This window comes from Hippocampus bargibanti, linkage group LG04, assembly GCF_051943395.1.
Source record: "Hippocampus bargibanti isolate YZ-2025 linkage group LG04, ASM5194339v1, whole genome shotgun sequence".
Lineage (NCBI taxonomy): Eukaryota > Metazoa > Chordata > Actinopteri > Syngnathiformes > Syngnathidae > Hippocampus > Hippocampus bargibanti.
In genome coordinates, this window is record NC_142737.1 from 14017900 (window position 1) to 14038692 (window position 20793).

At 39.8% G+C, this 20793-nt stretch overlaps 1 protein-coding gene and 1 non-coding gene across 2 annotated transcripts in view; one reads left to right on the top strand and one right to left on the bottom strand.

Moving 5' to 3' along the window:
• The window catches only part of agtpbp1 (ATP/GTP binding carboxypeptidase 1), a 37255-nt gene that overhangs the window by 2056 nt on the left and 14406 nt on the right, over nt 1–20793 (bottom strand). The window contains exons 6-25 of the mRNA XM_088994175.1: nt 19908–20054; nt 18069–18200; nt 17882–17975; nt 17066–17103; nt 16120–16328; nt 15715–15892; nt 14877–14974; nt 14682–14798; nt 13169–13767; nt 11584–11667; nt 11388–11477; nt 11171–11319; nt 9114–9201; nt 8557–8701; nt 8329–8479; nt 6042–6222; nt 5837–5966; nt 5634–5765; nt 5372–5548; nt 1756–1907 (exon numbers count right to left, since the gene is read on the bottom strand). Of these exons, the coding sequence (XP_088850301.1) occupies nt 1756–1907; nt 5372–5548; nt 5634–5765; nt 5837–5966; nt 6042–6222; nt 8329–8479; nt 8557–8701; nt 9114–9201; nt 11171–11319; nt 11388–11477; nt 11584–11667; nt 13169–13767; nt 14682–14798; nt 14877–14974; nt 15715–15892; nt 16120–16328; nt 17066–17103; nt 17882–17975; nt 18069–18200; nt 19908–20054 (3091 nt within the window). The remainder of the gene's footprint in view (nt 1–1755; nt 1908–5371; nt 5549–5633; nt 5766–5836; nt 5967–6041; nt 6223–8328; nt 8480–8556; nt 8702–9113; nt 9202–11170; nt 11320–11387; nt 11478–11583; nt 11668–13168; nt 13768–14681; nt 14799–14876; nt 14975–15714; nt 15893–16119; nt 16329–17065; nt 17104–17881; nt 17976–18068; nt 18201–19907; nt 20055–20793) is intronic.
• On the top strand, nt 8924–8996 carry trnak-uuu (transfer RNA lysine (anticodon UUU)). The gene has a single exon. It is a non-coding gene; the product is annotated as a tRNA-Lys (tRNA).

Here is a 20793-nt window from a genome sequence, read left to right on the forward strand (position 1 = left end):
TTTTGTCAACTCACAATGACTGAAGGAAGAGAAGAAATAGATTTCGTTGCAGATTTACTGATGTAGCCATTTTCAAGATGGACTTTTTAAGAATAGATGGACATCGTTAAGAAAAGTTGGACGGATCTGAAGATAGCAAATAATATTGCAATTTTAGGCGGTTATCATGAATCCACACTTTCATAGTAAAAATTGGAACAGGTTAATGACAGTATTTTTTAAGTTTTATCAAGTCACAAGTTATGTCCTGGCAAACGACATCCTCTAGTGGACGTGTAGTAAATCGCACCACACTTACAGCTGTGGATCGACTCAGACGTAGCACTACTTAAGGCCTCGGTGACGTGCGTGACCCGCCCGCCACTGTCCGAATTAAAATAATATATGCATTACCACATGTTGCTATTATGTCTTCAGACCAAAGGCTAAAAAGGCGGCACATGTTATTAAATGGCCCCACAAACTTTTCAATGCATAAAATCTGAAGATTTTTTTCCCATAATTACCAAAGAGTATAGATGGTAATTTGGAATCAAAATGGCTGGTCAAGGACGCCTTTCTATTTTTCTTTCTTTCTCTTTCCCCTTGGGTCCATCTGCTTAAACGCCTGCTGCATCTTTTGAGGTTTTAGTGGCTTTAGTGGCTTTTTAATGGTGTTAATGGTTTGAAATGCGATCCCGGGGAGACAGTGTCATGCTGGCACAAGGGGGAGACAGACACATAAATGGTGTACTGTAAGCGTGTGCGTGTGATGGTGATGAGAGTTGCGAGTGAACAGGAAATGTCCTTTTCTTTGACTTCCAGTAGCTCTTTGCTCCATTTGACACTACATATGCGCCTCATCATTTCCATCCACGTACACACACACACATACTGACCGTATCTTGCCTTTTACAAACTGGCAGACGCTCCCAATAGTCGCAATATCATTGCAATGACGACCTATTAAATGCTAAGTGCTAGCATGGGGGGGCAGGCTCGGCCTGCCTGCCTGCCTGCCTGAGAGCATCCAATCTCAGAGGAGAGAACATTGCGAGTCCCTTAATGATCAAAGGCATCAATGATGAATGAACACCTATCAATATGAGAGCAGAGGAGACGGTAGAAGGCCATAGGAAGATGCTCATGGGAAGAGTGGTGATGGTGCGGGAGGGGTATTAAGTGGTTTTGGAGAATTAAGCCATCAACTGATTTAACGGAGACGGCAAACATCCAAATGATTACGTAAACAAATAGTTTGTTGTTACAATTTGTAGACTGTTGTCGTTTGGAAGAGTGCGTTGCGGTACAATGTAGGTGACGTACCATATCTGGATCACCATTAACTATTTGAGTGCCAGACGATGTGCAAAAATGTATTCACTCCAGTGCCAGGGTTTTTGTCATTTTCACTTAAATTGCAGAATATTGAGTTTTAGGAGTACAGAAACATTCAATGCAGTGGAAGAAACCTTTGACTTTCTTCTTGCATCAGTATAAAAGAGTTCATTCTTAAGTTACATCGGTCTGGCGTTAACTAAGCTTGAAATGGGGGCCGCTGTACAAAAGGAAAATGCTGCCCCCTCATGGAAGGGAAAACATTTTCCAAGGTCTGACCAGCACGTTATCGACACCCCGCGCAAGAAAAAAACAAAACCCAACAAATTGGGGAAAGGCGCTCCACGTCCTGCTTTTCAATTCCCGAAATTATTTGGGAATGAGTAGTGAATGAGTTAAAAGGCAACCACTGTGAAGTTACTGGGTGTCGTTTCTAACCTGACTACTTTAGGCTGTGTCCCAATGAGGTCGCTCTCGAGGTCCAGCAGATGCTGATGGCTATGGATCCCCGTCATTCTCTTGAGTCTCAGAAGGGCCACACAGAACTGAGCTCCCATCTCTTCCAGTTCCCTGGTACCAATCTGAAAACCCTGAACGAATATAGATTCATCATAAGATCAATTGCACATAAAAGATAACCCGTGACACCATTACTTGGACATATATTGACTTTAATTTGGCACCGTGGTTCAATGCTATAACGGCCAACCCAAGGAAAGGCTTGACTGTCAATACATGTTGATATACTGTCATCCCATCACAGGAAATGCAGATTCATGTGCATCGCTATGAGGCTTAACAGAGAAGTGCTCACACACTTACAGTACAATACACACACAGTTCAACCACATATTCACAGACCACTTTTTGTTCCTTTTCCACAGGAAGGCCAACGCTGGGCCAGATTCGTGTGCTCCTAAAAATTTCATGGTTCAACATTAATGGTGGCCCGATGGTCCCAGTATGCCTGTGCGTTAGGCCACTCCGGATATTGGCCAGTCCAAATTCGACGGCAGTCACCGAAAATAGCCCCAAAGTACATTTTCATTTGTTTTAGACCAAAAACGCTGTAATCGAGCATGCGCTGTAATCAGCACATACTTGACTCGATCAACGGGCATGAATCGGAGTAAGCCTCATGAAGTTTGGGAGGGCTAACTCGATTGCCGTAGCCTTAATAGATTCATGCAAGTGCCAGCAGGACCATAAAACTAAACGATAAGGGCAGCAATGCAAAACGATGCTTTATCACCTGATTATTATTTCTTGCAAAATGTGGATTTAAAAACTGGGTGCTAACCAGGAGAATGTAATTCATTATTTGTCTCGAATACTGATTGAAACACAGCATATTACAAGGCTTGTTGAGCAGTACCTATATGTTGAAGGCTATTTTTAATCATTTGGTTGTATTTGCTAGCTCTTCAAAATACCATATTTTCTGGTGCATAAGGTGCACCCAAAACCCTTGATTTTCTTCCAAAGATGACCCTGCGTCTTGTATGCAGGTGCGCCTTATATGTGATGTAATATTGAGCCGCAACATGTCTCGCAACTACTGACAGCAGCTACAGACTCCATTTCCTCCTGTAGAAGAAGCCGTGCGTAACCGCAGCCTCTACTTTTGTACTTTATAATCTGATGTGCCTTATATTTGGATTTTTTTAAATAGATTTCTATATTATATTTGGAAAAATCTTTACATTCATTGAAGGAGCACCTTATCGTCCGGTGTGCCTTATTTATGGAAAAAAAAATTGAAAATACACCATTCATTGGGGATGCGCCTTATACTCCGGTGCGCCTTATACACAGAAAAATACAGTAGGTCCTTACATAAAAACACTCAGTGGAACTATAAAGTTTGGGGGCACTTCCGTCGAATAAAAAAATATATATATATATATATCAATAATTTGTTGTGCATTGTTGGATTTTTACTTTTAAGCATTAAAACTCATTCACTGCCATTTTCATCATTTATTCGGGAATTGTATGACATGAAGCGCCATTCTCGAATTTGTTCAGGGTTTGTTTTTCACGCGACGTAGTGGGTTTGAAGCTTCGGTCAGACCCCTGGCCATGTTTTTCCTTCCCACGAGGGGGCAGCATTTGCCTTTTGTACAAGCGTCCCCATTTCAAGCTCAGATGACTCCAGACCCATATAACTTAGGAATTAACTTTTTTTTCTGATGAAAGAAGAGAGTCTAAGGTTTCTTACACTGCATCGAATGCTTATGTAGTCATAAACAACAATATTCTGTGAGTCCTGCAACTTCAGTGAAAATGACAAAAACCCTGGCACTGGAGTGGACAAATTATTTGCACATCGTCGAGGAGTGAATGAGTTAATATTGATTTGTGCAATTACAATGCCTTGATTGTATTATGGTTACTACAAAGTCATGGTAATTGTTTGCAACAATATGAAATAATTGTTCTGTAAAGTAACTTTACTGCTGTGTTACTTCCGGGTAGAGTGAACGCTGGAGTGAATGTCTGCCGCTGCTCACCCACACAAAAAAACTACGTGATTGTAAAGTGTCCTTGAGAATTTTGAAAGGCGCTTATAAATAAAATGTAGTGTTTTTGCTTTTTTGAATGTTGCTGAGCCGATGACCATTTTGTGCTTGGGGGGTTTTTACTGAGCGAGTTGCTTGTTCTGTAGCCACAAAGGGACATAAGTCCCAAGCCTGGATAAAACAGTGGGTTGTGTCAGGAAGGGCATCCGATGTAAAAGGTTGGCCAAAACAATCAAACCTCTAAAGATGGAGGACACTGATTTGCTGTGGCGACCCCTTGAAGGGAAAAGGCGAAAGGAAAAGAAAAAGATTATTATTATAATGCTCTTTGTTACAGCCAAAGCTGTTGATAGTGTTATATCAATAAATATGTATTGTAAATGTAATGTATTCCATGATTACTACAGCAAACGTGGCCATGACATCAGATTCACCAGAACTTGGCTGATCACCCGAAAAAGACGTAATGTCGGTCCCTGCATATGGACAAAAGGATTGAACGCACGAAACAACAACAACGAGGGTACTTTTCTATGGCCGAAGCCTTTCATCACAACAGTTGCTCTGTTGCCAAAGCGGCATGTTGGACTGCAGCACCACCTGGTGGAAACTTCCCTCTTCGGTAGTTGCGAATCAGAAAAAGAAATGCATGGCATGTAAAATTACAATTTTATTCTAATAACATGATGACTTTTATTCTGTAGCGTTCATCATTTCAAATTTCATTGTTATTAAATTGTGACTTTATGTATGTAAAATTGCAACTAACATTGACTATATGACCATTTTATCTGCCCTAAAGTTACATACAATGTATTCTAATAGAATGGTGTCTTTTCTACACAACACCCAAACGTTTCCTAAAATTCCTATTTAAATCAGATAAAATCCCAGGATTTTAGAGTCATTTTTTCTGATCATTTAACAACTTAAAATGAATATCCTAACATTTTGATTGGCGTATAATTCTGGCGCCTTTGAAAAAAACTGCTAATCATTGATTTCAAGGGTCAAACATATGTTTTGCAGCAAGCCACACTGTAGTTAGTTTCCTGTCGGGGCCATTATGAATTTGGAAAAGCCATTACAATGTTTAATATCCTCCAGATATTACCTGCACATACAGAACGCACAACAAATTAATGAATAAAACCTTTTCAAATTTGATGTAAAAATAGTTTAGTTTATTTAAAAGTGTTATTGTGGTTTACACTGGACAATTTGAAATTTTGATTCAGACTTTAGCAAGCATCATGGAATTTCACAAGTTTGATTTGCTTTCGCGGGCCGAATAAAATGACGTGGTGGGCCAGATTTGACCCCCGGGCCTTAACTTTGACACCAGTGATTTATTTAAACCCTGTCACGCACACTGTAATCGGATAACATGATAAACCGTCCATTGTAGTAACCGCTGTCCCTTATATGATTAAAATCCAGACTTTATTTGTTATTAATAATTGTCATTATATTCTCCAATCATATCTTCCACCATATCACAAATCACACAAACTGAGGTCATAAGACATTACCTTATATTTTCCCTGGTCGCAACCGCAGACGGTACTCTCCATGGTGTAGCTGCGCTGCACGCCAATCTCCCGCCATACCACCACACGGGCCGTCGATTCCTTGGAGCGTTCCACCACAAAACTACAGCTAGACAATGTGAAGGCCGGAGCGATCTGGGAGAGGATCTTTGGTAGGGCCTTAAAATCATCAGCAAAAGTGTGAAGCAGACCATTTGGGTGGGTTAAGCTTGGGTGCGTGTGTTAGTAATGGTAGTGTGCTCACCCTGTATGCAAGGTCCTCTTCTATGTCATTGGACGCCGTGCTAATGTTGGACTGCCATATTGTTTCCTTTAAACTGCAGCCGTACATGAATACGTTCTTCTTTCTGGAATGGCCGTGGTAGTCGCAGAAAACCTGAGCATACACATAACGTCACAACTCACACAACCAATCTCTACATCAATAATAGTAGTATGAAGGTGTACCAATGGTGCTCGTTGCGTGTGTGCAAGGTACTGCAACAGGCTCTTGGTGTGGTAGATGGTCGGGTGCAGCTCAGGATTAGGGTTCTGCCACTGGCGATTCAAATCTTCGCCGCTCAGAGAACAACGATGACTAAAGCAAAATAAAATGTCTTTTAAAAGCAGACGCTTCGGTCTAAGCTGCCATTTTGCACACCTGCGCACTAACTTTCCATTGATGACGCCATCTGGGTTGAGCATGGGAACAATCTTGAAGATGTAAGACTCTCGCAAAGAAGCCGCCAGCAGGCTCGTACCCATCAGAAACTCCAACGTCCCTTTCATCACCCAGCTGGCATTGGTTTCCCCGGGATGCACTCTGGCGGAAAGGAAGATCAATGGACGATTTCCTGCAGAGAGGGAATATTGTTTTTCTTCTAGTAAGTATCAGGTGTGCCGTATTTTCCGGTCTATTAGGCGCACCCAAAAGCCTTCATTTTCTTCAAATGATGACCCTGCGCCTGAAACGCAGTTGCGCCTTACATGTGAAGTAATATTGAGCCACAACTGGTCTCACAACTTGTATCAGCAGCTCGCGACTACATTTCTACTTTCATTCCTTTCATCACTTTGCTACTGTGAAATGTAAATTTCTCCACTGCAAGACTAACAAAGGCAAATCCATCCATCCATTTCCCTTTGTAAAAGAAGTTGTGCGTAACCCCAGCCTCTACTGTAGCGCCTTCTATTTAGAAAACATTTATATATTTCTGTATTCTATTTAGAAAACTTTTTCATTCATTGAAGGTGCGCCTTATCGTCCGGTGCGCCCTATATATGGAAAATGTTTTAAAATACACCATTCATTTGGGGTGCGCCTTATACTCCAGTGTGCCTCGTACACCAGAAAATACGGTTGGACTTTACATGAAAATACTCAGTGGAACTACAAGGTTTGGGGCTCACTACCCTGAAATAAAAAAACAATATCAATAATGTGTTATGCATTGTTGGATTTTTACGCCATGTACATTTTGGAATTCGTTTTTAAAGCATAAACGCATTCACTGCCATTCCCGAATTTATTTGGGAATTGAAAAGCATGACGTGGAGCGCCATTCCCAAATTCGTTCAGGTTTTGTTTTTTTTTCTTGTGAGGCGGTGCGTTTGAAGCTTCAGTCAGACCTTATCATTCATTAAAGGTGCGCTTTATAGTCCGGTGCGCCTTGTATATGGAAAACGTTGTAAAATACAGCATTCGTTGGGGGTGGGCCTTATACTCCGGTGCACTTTATACACTGGAAAAAACGGAAACTTTTTTTTCCTCACAAAAATAAGGTACATTTCTTTTTTGTTCAGACTTTTATGAGAATAAAAGTCTGACTGATATTTAAAAATTGGACATATATTTGAGTAAGGTAAATTCATAGTATCCACCCATCCATCCATTTTCTGACCCGCTTATACTCACAAAGGTCCCAAAACCAAATACAATTTTAGTGAATTAATTCCTCATTTTTGGACAATTTGTAATATTATAAGAGGCAGCATTTTTGTCACAAATATTGTGATTTTAGTACAAATATCAAGTTGTAACATAAAGGACAACCGACGCCTCCGGATAAGTTGTGTCCATAATATGTAAAATCTGAGCGTATTTTACAAAGATTCCAGCCCATATAGCTATATTTTACGTTTTAAGACTCACGCTGGATATTCAGGAAGTCTTGTTTTTGAGTTGGTGACGATTCCCGACGTCACGTCACGGAGGGATCTTCCCTGACCGAGAAGGCGACACACAATGCCTTTTGCGGTACTTTGTTTGGTCTGAAAACTTGGTGTTGATCCGTGTCGATGGCAAAATTAGAAGGACAACACATAACTAACGCGATGGTGAATCGATGTGTGTTGCACCAAGACAACTATTTGATATCGACTGACACAAATTCCCAGCAGACAAATCAGACCATTTCCAACGGAGCTTGGGTGCCAACTTCTGCATTTTCCACATCAGTCCTGATGCCTCAAAATGACCCGGAAGAACTTCTTTAATCGATTGCAAACATTTATGCTTTCCTCTTCAGAACTATTTGAATCATATTCATAACTGGATGAGTGACAAGAAAGCATCTTCTCCGAATCTGAAGCCATTGTTTTGATTCTCGACCAAGGCAAGACGTCTTGGTGTGACGTCACGAACTGGGGTCGGGACTTTCTAAAAATTTTTTGCAGTTTTAGCACACTTTAAGTCATTTTTACTGGTGTTTTGTATTTGATTAAAAATAGCAGCCTGCGTGTTTTGGGTATTTTAGATGCTATAAAACGTTTTTCTGATGTCAGTTATGAAACAAAAAAATGGTGTGGGTTGTCCTTTAATAATAAAATAAAGTTGGGACAAATGCACTTATAATATCATGGCCAAAAAGTTATCATCGTATGTGATCAAAAATGAGAACAAACAACTTTTTACATCGCTGTTTCCCAAGGGAAGAAACAAGTTTGCCAGGTTGACTTACTAAATTGGCAGATATGATCATTGGAGTTAGATTCCGGCATGGCGGTGACGGTAAGGAGCGGGCATCTGTTTCCCCCTAGCGTCTCGCAAAGCACATCCTCTCGCAGATAAATCTCAGGGGCTTTCAAAGCTGCTAACTTTGACAGGTGCATCTGACAACATTCAATGACACAATTTGGCATTTGACTTCTGAAAATTTCTGCCAACATCCAGCATTGTGTCATAGTACCTTAAGAGAGGAATACGTGTACGGGTAGTGATAGGAAAAATAGCAGACGTCATCCTTGTGGCTGAAAGCGGTACTGAAGGTCATTGTGTAGTAGGACTTCCCTTTCTGACCGCCAGTTGCAATGGAACTTCTGGCAAAATGGTTCCTGGAATTGGGTTAGAGTTATAGCAAAGAAAAGCCTTTAAAGTCAGAATCAGAATATTCTTGATTGGCCAAGTGTGTAGAACACACAAGGAATTTGTCTTTTGTAGAACATGCTGCACCAGTATCATCATAAAAAAAACGTGAAAAAATGTGTGTATAAGGCATAAATATTGCAATTTAAGTATTGGAATAAAAAAATGAATGGAGAAGGACATCATGTAGAGCCTGGATAGCTCAGTCGGTAGAGCATCAGACTTTTAATCTGAGGGTCCAGGGTTCAAGTCCCTGTTCGGGTGTTGACTTATGCAAATTTCCCCATTGTGGGAGTATGAAAGGCTTTCTTATTTGTATTTCACAATAAATAAATGTATCTAAATATACAGAAGAAAAAGTTAGATGTGAATCCAACCTACTTATAGTAACAGATGTCTGTTCCTGTTCTGACCCAGCAAGGCCTGCCCCTGATGGCCTCCTGAACCGAGTACATCAGCGGCTGCATGCCTAAAGACACACACACACACACACACAGATACACACGCAAAATACACACGCTTTGAGAAATGAGTGACCTGACTTTGGAGTCTTTATTATGCCAGCAAACTCAACTCACTCATTCATCATTTACATTATCATTTCACGATACGTAGCAGTTTATCGTAGAAAATTCCTCCAAAAAAGAGATTTGAAGCTGAAGACTGCAACCCCCAGATGAAATTCAGTCAAACTAAGTTGACAGTACAACAAAGATAATTACATCTTTTGTATTTGTTTAACTAAATGCTAAATAGAAATATACTCCATGGATGCGTCTGTGTAAGCTCTCAGTCGTACAGGAGTGGTCCATCGATGAGAAGGTTTCTTCAGCCGTCATCTGTACAAAAGTGAAGGTTTCGGACGTTTCGCCTCCTATCCAAGAGGCTTCGTCAGCGAACTAAAGTCTGACTGGTCGTATCGGCCCCATTTATATATCCCTAATGTCCAGACATGGTGGCGCCGGACACAGCTATGATAGGTCCCTACTCTCAGGTTGGGGGGGGCAAGGGACCCCTCCCTGTGGCCCCACTGATTGTTCCTACATTCCTGACTAACGACTGGCCTATTACCCCCACTCCCCCCGGTATCACCTCATCAGCATAACGACCCTCATCAGCATTGCGAAAGTTGCCTAACCTGTTTTGCCTAAGCAGGCTATTGTATGAACGATCCAAATTGAACCTCACCCCACCAGACCGGTTTAATGAAGGATTTTGTTGTTTTATAAGAATCGCCTCTTTTACCCCCCTTTCAAACCATCGATGTTCTTTCGCTAAGATTTTAACCTCATTGTCGTCAAATGAGTGGTTGCTAGCTTTTAGGTGCAAATGTACTGCCGATTGAGGCCCACTAGTATTATCCCTGCGATGTTGATAAAGTCTTTTTTTGAGAATTTGTTGAGTCTCCCCAATGTACTGCTCTTTACAATTTTCATTCTTACAATGTATGGAATAAACTACATTACTTTGTTTTTTCATTTGGTAGCCTATCTTTTGGATGCACTAATTTTTGCCTTAACGTGTTTATCGGTTTGAAATAAGTAGGAATTTTATGTTGCCAAAGGACTCTTTGTAATTTTTCAGAAACTCCTGCAATGTACGGTACTGCTACTCCTCTCCTTTTTGAATCTTGAGAATTATTGGTTTCGTTCGCTATTCTTTCTTTTTTTTTTTTTTGCCCATGGATGGGCTAACTATTTTATAATCTTTTAAAACACAACAATACTCATAAGCATATATGTATTTCTATCCATTATCTCCAAGTAACTGTACTATATTATACTGTCACTGGTGGATGAGATTGGAATTATTTCCATTATATTAGGTGCTTACATTTTTTTAAATCAAGTGCGGTACTAACGTGCTATTTTTAATATTGAAAAACACCTTAGATCATTTGGAGAGGCTCGAACAGATTCATAACATTTTCACACATTTCAATGGGAGAGCATGATTTGGTTTTGGAATTGGAAATGGAAATTAACTCATTCACTGCCAGATGATGTGTAAAAATGTGTCCACTCCAGTGCCAGGGTTTTTGTCATTTCCACTCAAATTGCAGGACACACAGAATATTGAGTTTTAGGACTACATAAACATTCAATGCAGCGTAACAAACCTTGGACTCTCCTCTTGCATCCGAAAAGAGTTATTCCTAAACTATATGGGCAGCTGTAAAAAGAAAATCCTGCCCCCTCTTGGGAGGAAAAAAACAATGCCAGAAGTCTGACCAGCGCTTGATCGGCACCCCTGTGTAAAAATAAACAAAACCCGAACAAATTCGGAAGTGGCGCTCACCGTCATGCTTTTCAATTCCCGAATAAATTTGGGAATGGCAGTGAATGAGTTAAATTAACTCATATTTCAAGGAACCACTGTTTATATCCTGAGTAACTTCACTTTATTTCATAATAAGAAAAGTGTAGTAGAAATCTCACCGTAATTGAACTGGCTGTTGGACTTTTCACAATTTATGATGTTGAAGCGGTACGTGGTCCCCACACGCATGCCGCTCACCTCAAAATAGAACCACTGGTGGTGGTGGTTGCTGTTGATGTCCGAGTTCAGAATCAGGTCGTACTCGTGCCTGCGCACAATATCTGTATCATGTGAACAGAACACCTTGTAATCACAATGGTAGGTGTGAATCCTTACTTCCTGATCTGAATGGCTTTCCGGAGGTTGCCGGACTCAAACCGAGAGTTGAACCTCAGTGACTCGCTATCACTTTCAATCACGGGACAACTGCAAAATAAGAAAAACACATTGAATACGATAAACATAATAGACTGTATTGAAAATACTGTACACTCAAAAGGAGGTATGAGATTTAAAAAAACTAAAAATCTACCTGGGAATGTCAAGGTCGTAAATGACTTTATCCATGATGTCGTTCGGGTGAATCAACCTCTCGATATCCTGGAATATCTTAGACCTGCATGATTATATGAGCCAATTTAGGATTTTTTGTTTTGTTTTTGGACCTTGGAACCATGCATAGTCACAATTTGGCATGGGCAAATTCACATACATTTGTTTGCATTCACATACATGTATTTGCTGATTTTTGGGGGGTAAACTATTGTCTGTTTTTGTTGCTGCTTGATAGGGCAATTTTATATCCACATTATTTAACATCTGCTGTTAATTTAAATATCGCTTTGGTTTAGTCTGACTGTGACTTCCCACTTTTAGTAGCATGTAGGTGATAGATAGGCTCTTTTGAAATGTCATTTTCCCACTGTATAACTTCCTCAAGTAAGGGAGGAGCAATCTCTCTTGCTTTTGGGCCGTCCTGAGGATTAAATAATCTTTTTGCCTCCTACTTTGGTTTGTTTGATTTTTCCATTCAAACAAGCGATTACTCTTAAATCACAAATTTGAACCGATCACGCTTATTCACGGATTTTGTGCTCATGACAATTTCTGTATCTGATATTTCTTTCATGCCATTGTGGTGCCAAGTAACTATGTTGACATGAATAGAGAAGCACCATTAAGTCAGGCCACAGCCTTGAATAATAAAAAACAGATGCTTTGTTGCGGGTGAATCAATATATGTGTATGAAATTGTTTGAACCAAACAACCAGAATGACTGCTGTTCGACTTTTAACTCATTCACTGCCAGACGTGCAAAAATGTGTCCACTCCAGTACCAGGGTTTTTGTCATTGTCACTTGAATTCCAGGACCCACAGAATATTGAGTTTTAGGACTACATAAACCTTCTATACAGTGTTAGAAACCTAAGACTCTCCTCTTTCATCATAAAAAAAAGAGTTAATTCCTATATGAGACCTCTAGAACTCTATATGAGCTTGAAATGAGGCCGGCTGCGCAAAATACAATGCAATACATTGGTTTATCTAGCGCTTTAACAGCAGCTGAAGCTGGAACAAAGTGCTAACATGGAAAAAATGGAAATGTTGCCCCTTTGTGGAAAAGAAAAAAACATTGCGAGAGGCCATGGCGAGCGCTTTATCGGCAGCCATGCATGTAAAAAACAAACCCCGAACAAATTTGGGAATGGCACTCTTTGTCATATTCTCAATCCCCGAATAAATTTGTGAATGGCAGTGAATGAGTTCATTTGAAATGACTAAAACACAAATAGTTAGGTTTCTGGAGAGCTTACCTATCAAGTGTGAAATTAAATAATGTGTTTACTGCATATGCCTTTGGCAAGAATCTTGCATACTATTTCACAAAAGTGATTTCATGGCTGGGTGATGAAATGTTGCTTCCGGTGAAAACATGATCTGTGTGGTTTGTGGGTGTTACCGGTTTGCATTTTCTTAAACCATTACGTTGCTGTGCTACACGGGGCTGCATCACTTGCATTAAAATGTCGAAATATTTCTCAAATGTGCCCACTGTGGGACTATTAAAGCCTTTCTGATCTGATCTGAAAAGATTTTGACCAACTGTTTTCTTACCGCTGTACCCCGTACAACCTTTCCAGAAGAGGCTCTCTATACGTGGGGGCCACATGTCCAAAGTAGTCCGGGTAAGCCACCTCAGTGTAGCACGGCACAGATTTTGTCCCCTTCACCAGCTCCACGTAAAGGTCCAGGTCGTGCAATGGGAGAAGCTGAGCTGTGTCAGGTACCTCCACGACAGCCCTTTCGCCGACTTCATCCTCCGCGCCCTGTGAGCCGCAGTCTGAACCACTTCCTGCTATACAGCGAATGGCTATGCCCTCCAAAAGCAGAGGGGATTGTGTGGCCTTCAGTGCATTAACTGGAGTTTCTTTTGGTTTGACTCTCATCGGAGGCGCATTTAAGGAGACATGTTTCGGCAGTTTCTGCTCCACTGGTTGATTTTGTGCCTCTGTGTTTTTGTTGAGGCCCTTGTTACAGTCACGGGTGTCAAGCTGCAAAGGGTGAAGAGTGGGAGAGGGAGCAGAAGAGTCACACACATCTCCGGTGATCCGTGCGGTGATGTTATTTGGAGACGGCGCCTGAGCGGTGGGCACAATGATGGACTGAGCAGATTGAGACGATGAAGAGGGAGGAGAGGATTTAAAGGTGAAACCCTAGAGTGGAGGAAAAGGTGGGAAAATATTATTTTCATGTGATCGTTCCACAATGTTTTTCTCTCTCCTCTGTCTTCAGACTCGTAGATGCTACTTTATGTGGCTTATTACTTTATAGTCTGCCTCAGTTCGTGAGGGCGCACTCATTTATTATTATATTTAATATTCAGTAGTTAGTGTGTTAAAAAGCCGAATGCTTAAAAAGTGCAGTCAACATACTCCCATATAGCGTATGTTAGTGTGAATTACAATTTTTTTAACTCATTCACTACCAGACGATGTACAAAAATGTGTCCACTCCAGTGCCAGGGTTTGTCATTTTCACTCAAATTGCAGGACCAACAGAATAATGAGTTTTAGGACTACATAAACATTCAATGCAGCGTGAGAAACCGTTGACTCTCTTTTTTCATGAGAAAAAAAGAGTTAATTCCTAAATTACTAAAATTTTTCAACAGTAGCCAAAATGGAACTGTATAGTGCCACTTAGCAGTTTTTTTGACAACGATACTAGAGCAGCGTGTTCTACCGGAAACAAATTCCTTGTGTGTCCTACATACTTGGCAATAAAGATGATTCTGATTCTGATTCTGATTCTGATTATATGGGTCTGGAGTTATATGAGCTTGAAAAGAGGGCGGCTGTCCAAAATACAATGCAATGTTGGTTTATATAGCGCTTTACCAACAGCTGAAGCTGTAACAAAGCGCTAAAATAGAAAAAAGGGCAATGCTGCCCCTTTGTGGAAGGGAAGAAACATTGCCAGAGGTTTGACTAGCGCTTTATCTGCACCCCCCTACCCCCAAGAAAAAAACAAAACCTGAACACATTTGAGAATGGCGTTCCACGTCACATTTTTCAATTCCCGAATAAATCCGGGAAAGGGAGCAAATGAGTTAATTGTTCAGCCCTACCTGGAAGTCTTGGGACAACTCAATGAAAAATTTCTCATAGACTTTTAATTCTTCGTAAGGTCGGCTCGGGATCTTGTGAGGGTGTAGCTTGTTGATATCCTTTTCAATATCATCATTCTGTAGAAATGATACGCTGGATAGTATTTGGGTGTTTTCACACGTAAAGGCAAGAAATGAAGCCAGTGTAAAAATTACCAGGGAGCAACAATCCTTCTCATCTTCCTCGTTCTCCGTATCGTTCTCCGTGTCTGCCTCTGTGTCGTTATCGTCACTTTCATCTACCACGTCGTCCACTAGAGGAACACAGTCACACAGCGCATCACTCATTACCCTTAAAACTTCCACTTTCCGCGTGTTTCTCTGGAGGATCATAGTTTTCTTGTGAGGAGTTATCAGAATGTCTCCAAACACAAAATGCATGCAGCTATGATCAAATGACAATGTTTTTTTTGAAGAAAGTTGAACATTTCTTCAAGGACATACATGAGGGATCATCTTCATTTCAACTTCAGTGAAAGTTAAGAGACTATCTATCTATCTATCTATCTATCTATCTATCTATCTATCTATCTATCTATCTATCTATCTATCTATCTATCTATCTATCTATCTATCTATCTATCTATCTATCTATCTATCTATCTATCCATCCATCCATCCATCCATCCATCCATTCAACAATCCATCCGACATTTACCGTTTACAATATAGCTCGTCTTGGTGAGTCGACGAGCTTTATTGTAGCACAATGAATATTTGACAGCATGAAAACAGCATAATATGATGCATGTTTACTGCTAGTTTTAGTTATGACTCATGCAAGCATGATCAATTGTAAATGTTTTTCTCTGCTTGTCTTCAATGGTCTTACCCTTCTTTAAGGGCTTGCTGAACTGTGCATGTGTTCTTCCTGTAAGTGTAGCAGTGTGTGAGAAACAATGAGAGCGCATGAGTGTGCGTATGTTCATAAATTGTACAGAAGACCCCATCCTCCCACCCTGTTGTCATGTTTTTTTTGTACATCTTTTCTCACCTCCAGGCGGTTGGCTGTATAGCTGTGCCACAGGCCCTGAAGCTAGAACGTGCTCCAGCTGATAATGGAAAGCGGACTTGATGGTTGGCAAAGGCAGACGGTTTTTTGGGAAGCATTTCCTCATGATGAGGCTTGAGGCATTGACAAGAGGATCCAAGGTGCGCACCGAGAGACACTCCTGGAAAAAATACCACCATGAAAATTTCGCTGTCAAATTATGCTGACCTGGAAAAGTTACTGTGCAATTCAGGGCCATGCTAAAATTTTACCTGACAGCCAAACAACCCAAACATTTTGGGAAGACTAGTGCTGTGAAATGTAAATTTCTCCACTGTGAGACTAATAAAGGCCAATTCAATCCAATCCAATGCTATGTGTTGGCATTCACTCAATATTCTCACTCACGATGGAAGAGTTGTACAGACTGCGCATGCCATCTGCTTTCGTAAACGCCCGCCTGCCCAGTTTGATGTTGGTGACATTGCGCAGACAGCCCAGCAGTCCCTTGCGGATCACCGTATGACGATGCCACGTGTCGTTGCGGTGCCAGTCCAGGTAGAGGGTGATCAGGGTGGGGACGTAAGCACCCTCCACTGCACGCCGAGCATTTGTCTCTGGATGGAGGATGAGAAGATACAATCAAGTGCAGGCACATGGAAAATATTTTACTCCTTTCCTGTTTTCTGATTTCTTTTCGCCTCTGTTTATCACCTATACATCACATTATATATTTTCTCTTTGAGAGACAAGCAAGTGAATACAAAATGCAAATCTAACTAATCTGTCCTCCTGGGAAAAAATTATTGTTCAATAATGAGTCACTCTGGTTAACTGTAATTGTTGGAAAGCGGATCTCAATTTCCAAACCCATGCATGATTAGTACCAGAAAAGATGATTCAAGAAATGCCCTCTAGTACTTTGTAGACAAACTGAAGTACAGAATCATATCTCAAAAAGAAATGCATAATGCCACCATGCTCCACCCCAATAGTTGAAGAAACAAAGAGAAACAGAGTGTTTGAAATCCAACAATCTCAATTTTGGGCTTATAAAAAAATCTGTGTCAATATTTTACACTCAATTCCATTCCCATCTGTCTGCTGTTTGATTTTTTTAAATTCACATTTTATTTTTGTTTAATTTGTTCAGTGCTGTTGCTTCCCCTTATGTGTTCACACCCTCGCATCCAGGCTTATATTATTACTTGCTGCATCAATTTTGAACCAGTCGTGATCACATATCCTGATTATCAATCAAGCTAATTATTTTGAGTCCACCCGCAGTTCCGAACTGCTTGACATCAGACTGCCACGCAACAAAACCAGTGCAACGGGTAAAATCAATACTCACTGGATTTGAGCAGAGCAACGAGTGCATCCACAGCGAACCTAGAGTCAAACACAGGGAACATCGTTACAAATGTGGCTAAAAAGACACGAGGCATCTAATCCAAAAAGTAAATTATAAATGAGTGAGTAAATAAATAAATAAATAAATAGACAGACATAAAATAAATATATAAATGCATAAATAAATAAATAACAAATAAACAATAAATAAATAAGTGGATAAATAAATAGACAGAAAGAAAATAAATAAAATGAATAAATAACAAACGCATTATAAATAAATAAATACATTTCCAAATAAATGGCTTATACATAAAAACAATAAATGGCTTATTAAGTAAAAGATTAAATACATAATAAATGAGTGAATAAATAAATTAGAGAGACAGAAAATAAAAGCATAAATAACAAAGACAAAATAAATAAAATAAATAAATACATACATAAATAAATAAATAACAGAATACATGAAAACAATAAATGGTAAAAAAAACAATAAATGAGTGAATAAATAAATACGGTAGACAGAAAGAAAATAAATAATTAATAAATAGACAAATAAATAGGCAAATACATACATAAAAAGAATACATGGCTAAATAAGTTAAAAAAGAATAAACAATAAACGAGTTAATAAATAAATACATAGACAGAAAATAAATAAATAAATGCATACATAAATAACAAATACACAATAAAGAAATGAATGAATGAATGAATGAATGAACAAACGAACAAATAAATAAATAAATAAATAAATAAATAAATAAATATGTTTGGCTGTGTATATTCATTTAGTTGTCTTCAACATACATACTTCACCAGGGTTGTGTTTTTCTTGCTGTACGGCGCCACAATCTTGAACATCATCTCAACGGCTCCACTTTTGCCCAAGGCTATGGCGTTCACAACTTCACATAGGACAAGTAAAAACAAACATCAAATAAAATGTTTTTTTCCTTTGGAGAATTCATGACAATTGAGCAAAGTTCCGATTGACTTACTATTGGTCGAGTACACCCTAAGAACCTGCAAACAGGGCAGGACCAGCTTGATATTTTGGAGATTTTTCTTGATCAGGTTTATTGTGACGTGCAAAGCGCCAGTCAGACGTGCCTTTACGCCTAACTTCCTGTCTATACAGACACACACACACACACACACACGCGCACATGCACACACACGCACGCACACGCACGCACGCACACACACACACACACACACACACACACACACACACACACACACACACACACACACACACACACACACACACACAGACACACACACACAAACAAAGGCTTATAGGTCAGCAATGTACTGGATCTTTGCAATATTGAGGTACACATTGCAGATATGTTTTGTGTGTGACATATCAACTACCCTGTCGCAGAATCCACCCCAATGGAGTAGTAACGTGTAGTTTCCGGCAATGTTTTTTTTTTCATCACATTTTACAGGAGAGTTTACAATATTCATCAGGGCATTTTTCAGCACTTGAATGACGCCCAGTAGTTAAATACATACAATGTTGCAGGTGATGCTGTCAACCACCCAGAAATGTCACGTGCCATCCTGCCAAGCCACATCAAACAAAAGGACTGAAATTCTCCTCGTTGGTACCAAATCCACCTTACGCAAAGCTAAGCATTTCTCTCTCACTATTGACAATTTGACCGTTTTTCCTTCCCATCAGGTCAAAAGCCTGGGTGTCATCCTTGACAGCACACCATCTTTCCACTCCCATAGAAATAACTTAACCCGATAAAAAAAGAGGCAGAAAATGGCGACCAAGCTCCGTGTAAGGAATTAATCAGCCCGTTTCCACAGCTTTGTCGCCCTCTTCTGTCTCTTTTTTGGTGCAACACGAAGTTGTCAGACCAAACAAGTACAGCAAAATGCATTGACGTGATGGAAGGACTGCTGCAATGTGTCCTTTCTTCGGTCAGGGGCGTTCCTTCAGTGACGTAGGGTGAGGACTCGTCACCAACTCAAAAACAAGACTTCCGGAATATTCAGGGCGAGTCTTAAAACGTAAAATATAGCTATATGCGGTGGAATCTTTGTAAAATACGCTCAGTCGAAGTCATTGGAAGCCATTTTCCAAATTATGGACACAAATTGTACGGAGACGTCGGTTGTCCTTTAAAGTTATGCATAACCTTGCCCCCCCATACCTATCTGACCTTCTTCAAATTTCTATTCCCTGTCGTTCCCTCAGATCCTCTTCCTCCCTCCACCTCTGTGTGCCCCCTGCCCGTCCTAGCACGATGGGGGACAGAGCTTTCAGCTGCTTTGCCGCCAAACTCTGGAACTCACTTCCTCCCAACATTTATAACATCAATTCCCTTCCCACGTTCAAATCCCATCTCAAAACCCACCTATTTAAAATTGCATTTTCTATGTAGCTTTATCTCTTGTTTCTATTTATAATTGTATTTTTATTATTGTATTTATGGTTGTCTGTGACTGTAAAGTGTCCTTGAGAGCTTTGAAAGGCGCTTGAAATAAAATGTATTCTTATTCTTATCTTTATTCTTATCTTTATTCTTATTCTTATTCTTATTCTTATTCTTATTCTTATTCTTATTCTTATTCTTATTCTTATTCTTATTCTTATTCTTATTCTTATTCTTATTCTTATTCTTGTTCTTGTTCATATTCTTATTATTACACCTCTTAAAGGCACAGACACAACAATAGATACATACAAGTTTTGTGTGTTTTACTGAGTTGATATTTGTGGAATGCGTGTGGGAGGTGTACAACTATCTCACATATTTTAGCCTTTTTCAGGTGGGTGTGGAACATATCCCCCATACGACCTTTGCAAAACATCTTACCTTTCGGGCCCACCTTGGCCAAGAGGGAGTGAATATGCAACATGAGCTCATCGTTGGGCTGAAACTCTTTGCTGGCACTGATGAGAATGCGGAGTAATACGGCCGTTCCTCCTTTTGATACAAAGAGCCCCACCCTGCGTCCTTTGCCTAAACAAGCAAAGAGACCATCATAAGTAAAACTAATTGAATGTAATGGTTAGAACAAGTAATAGTGAAATGTAGTCCATACTCATTCACTGCCAGACGTGCAAATACGTGTCTACTCCACTACCAGGTTTTTTTTTTTTTTGTCATTTTCATTGAAATTGATGGCCCCACAGAATATTGAGTTTCGGACTTCATAAACATTCAATACAGCGTTAGAAACTTTACTCTCTTCTTTCATTTGAAAAAAATAGTTAATTCCTAAATTATATGGGTCTGGAATTATATGAGCTTGAAATGAGGGCTGCTGTCCAAAATCAATGCAATACATATTGGTTTATATAACGCTTTAACAAAAGCTGAAGCTGGAACAAAGCGCTAACATGGAAAAAAGGGAAATGCTGTCCCCTGGTGAAAAAGAAAAGCATTGCCAGAGGCCATGGCCAGCGCTTTATCGGCACCCAAGCATGAAAAAACAAAACCTTAACAAATTCGGGAATAGTGCTCGATATCATAAATTCGTGAATGGCAGTGAATGAATTCAAGAAACTGTCAAATATAAAAAAACAATCAAACAAATGAATGAACGAACGACACCACAAAGACAGTCAAGATAGCTCACGAATATAAATTCAAAATATGAGTAACTTGTCACTGTTGATCACTATTTTTTTCCTTTATTGTTAATGTTTTGTTTTTGTTGATGGTTTGATTGGTTGTTTTCCTTGTTCAATAATTTTCA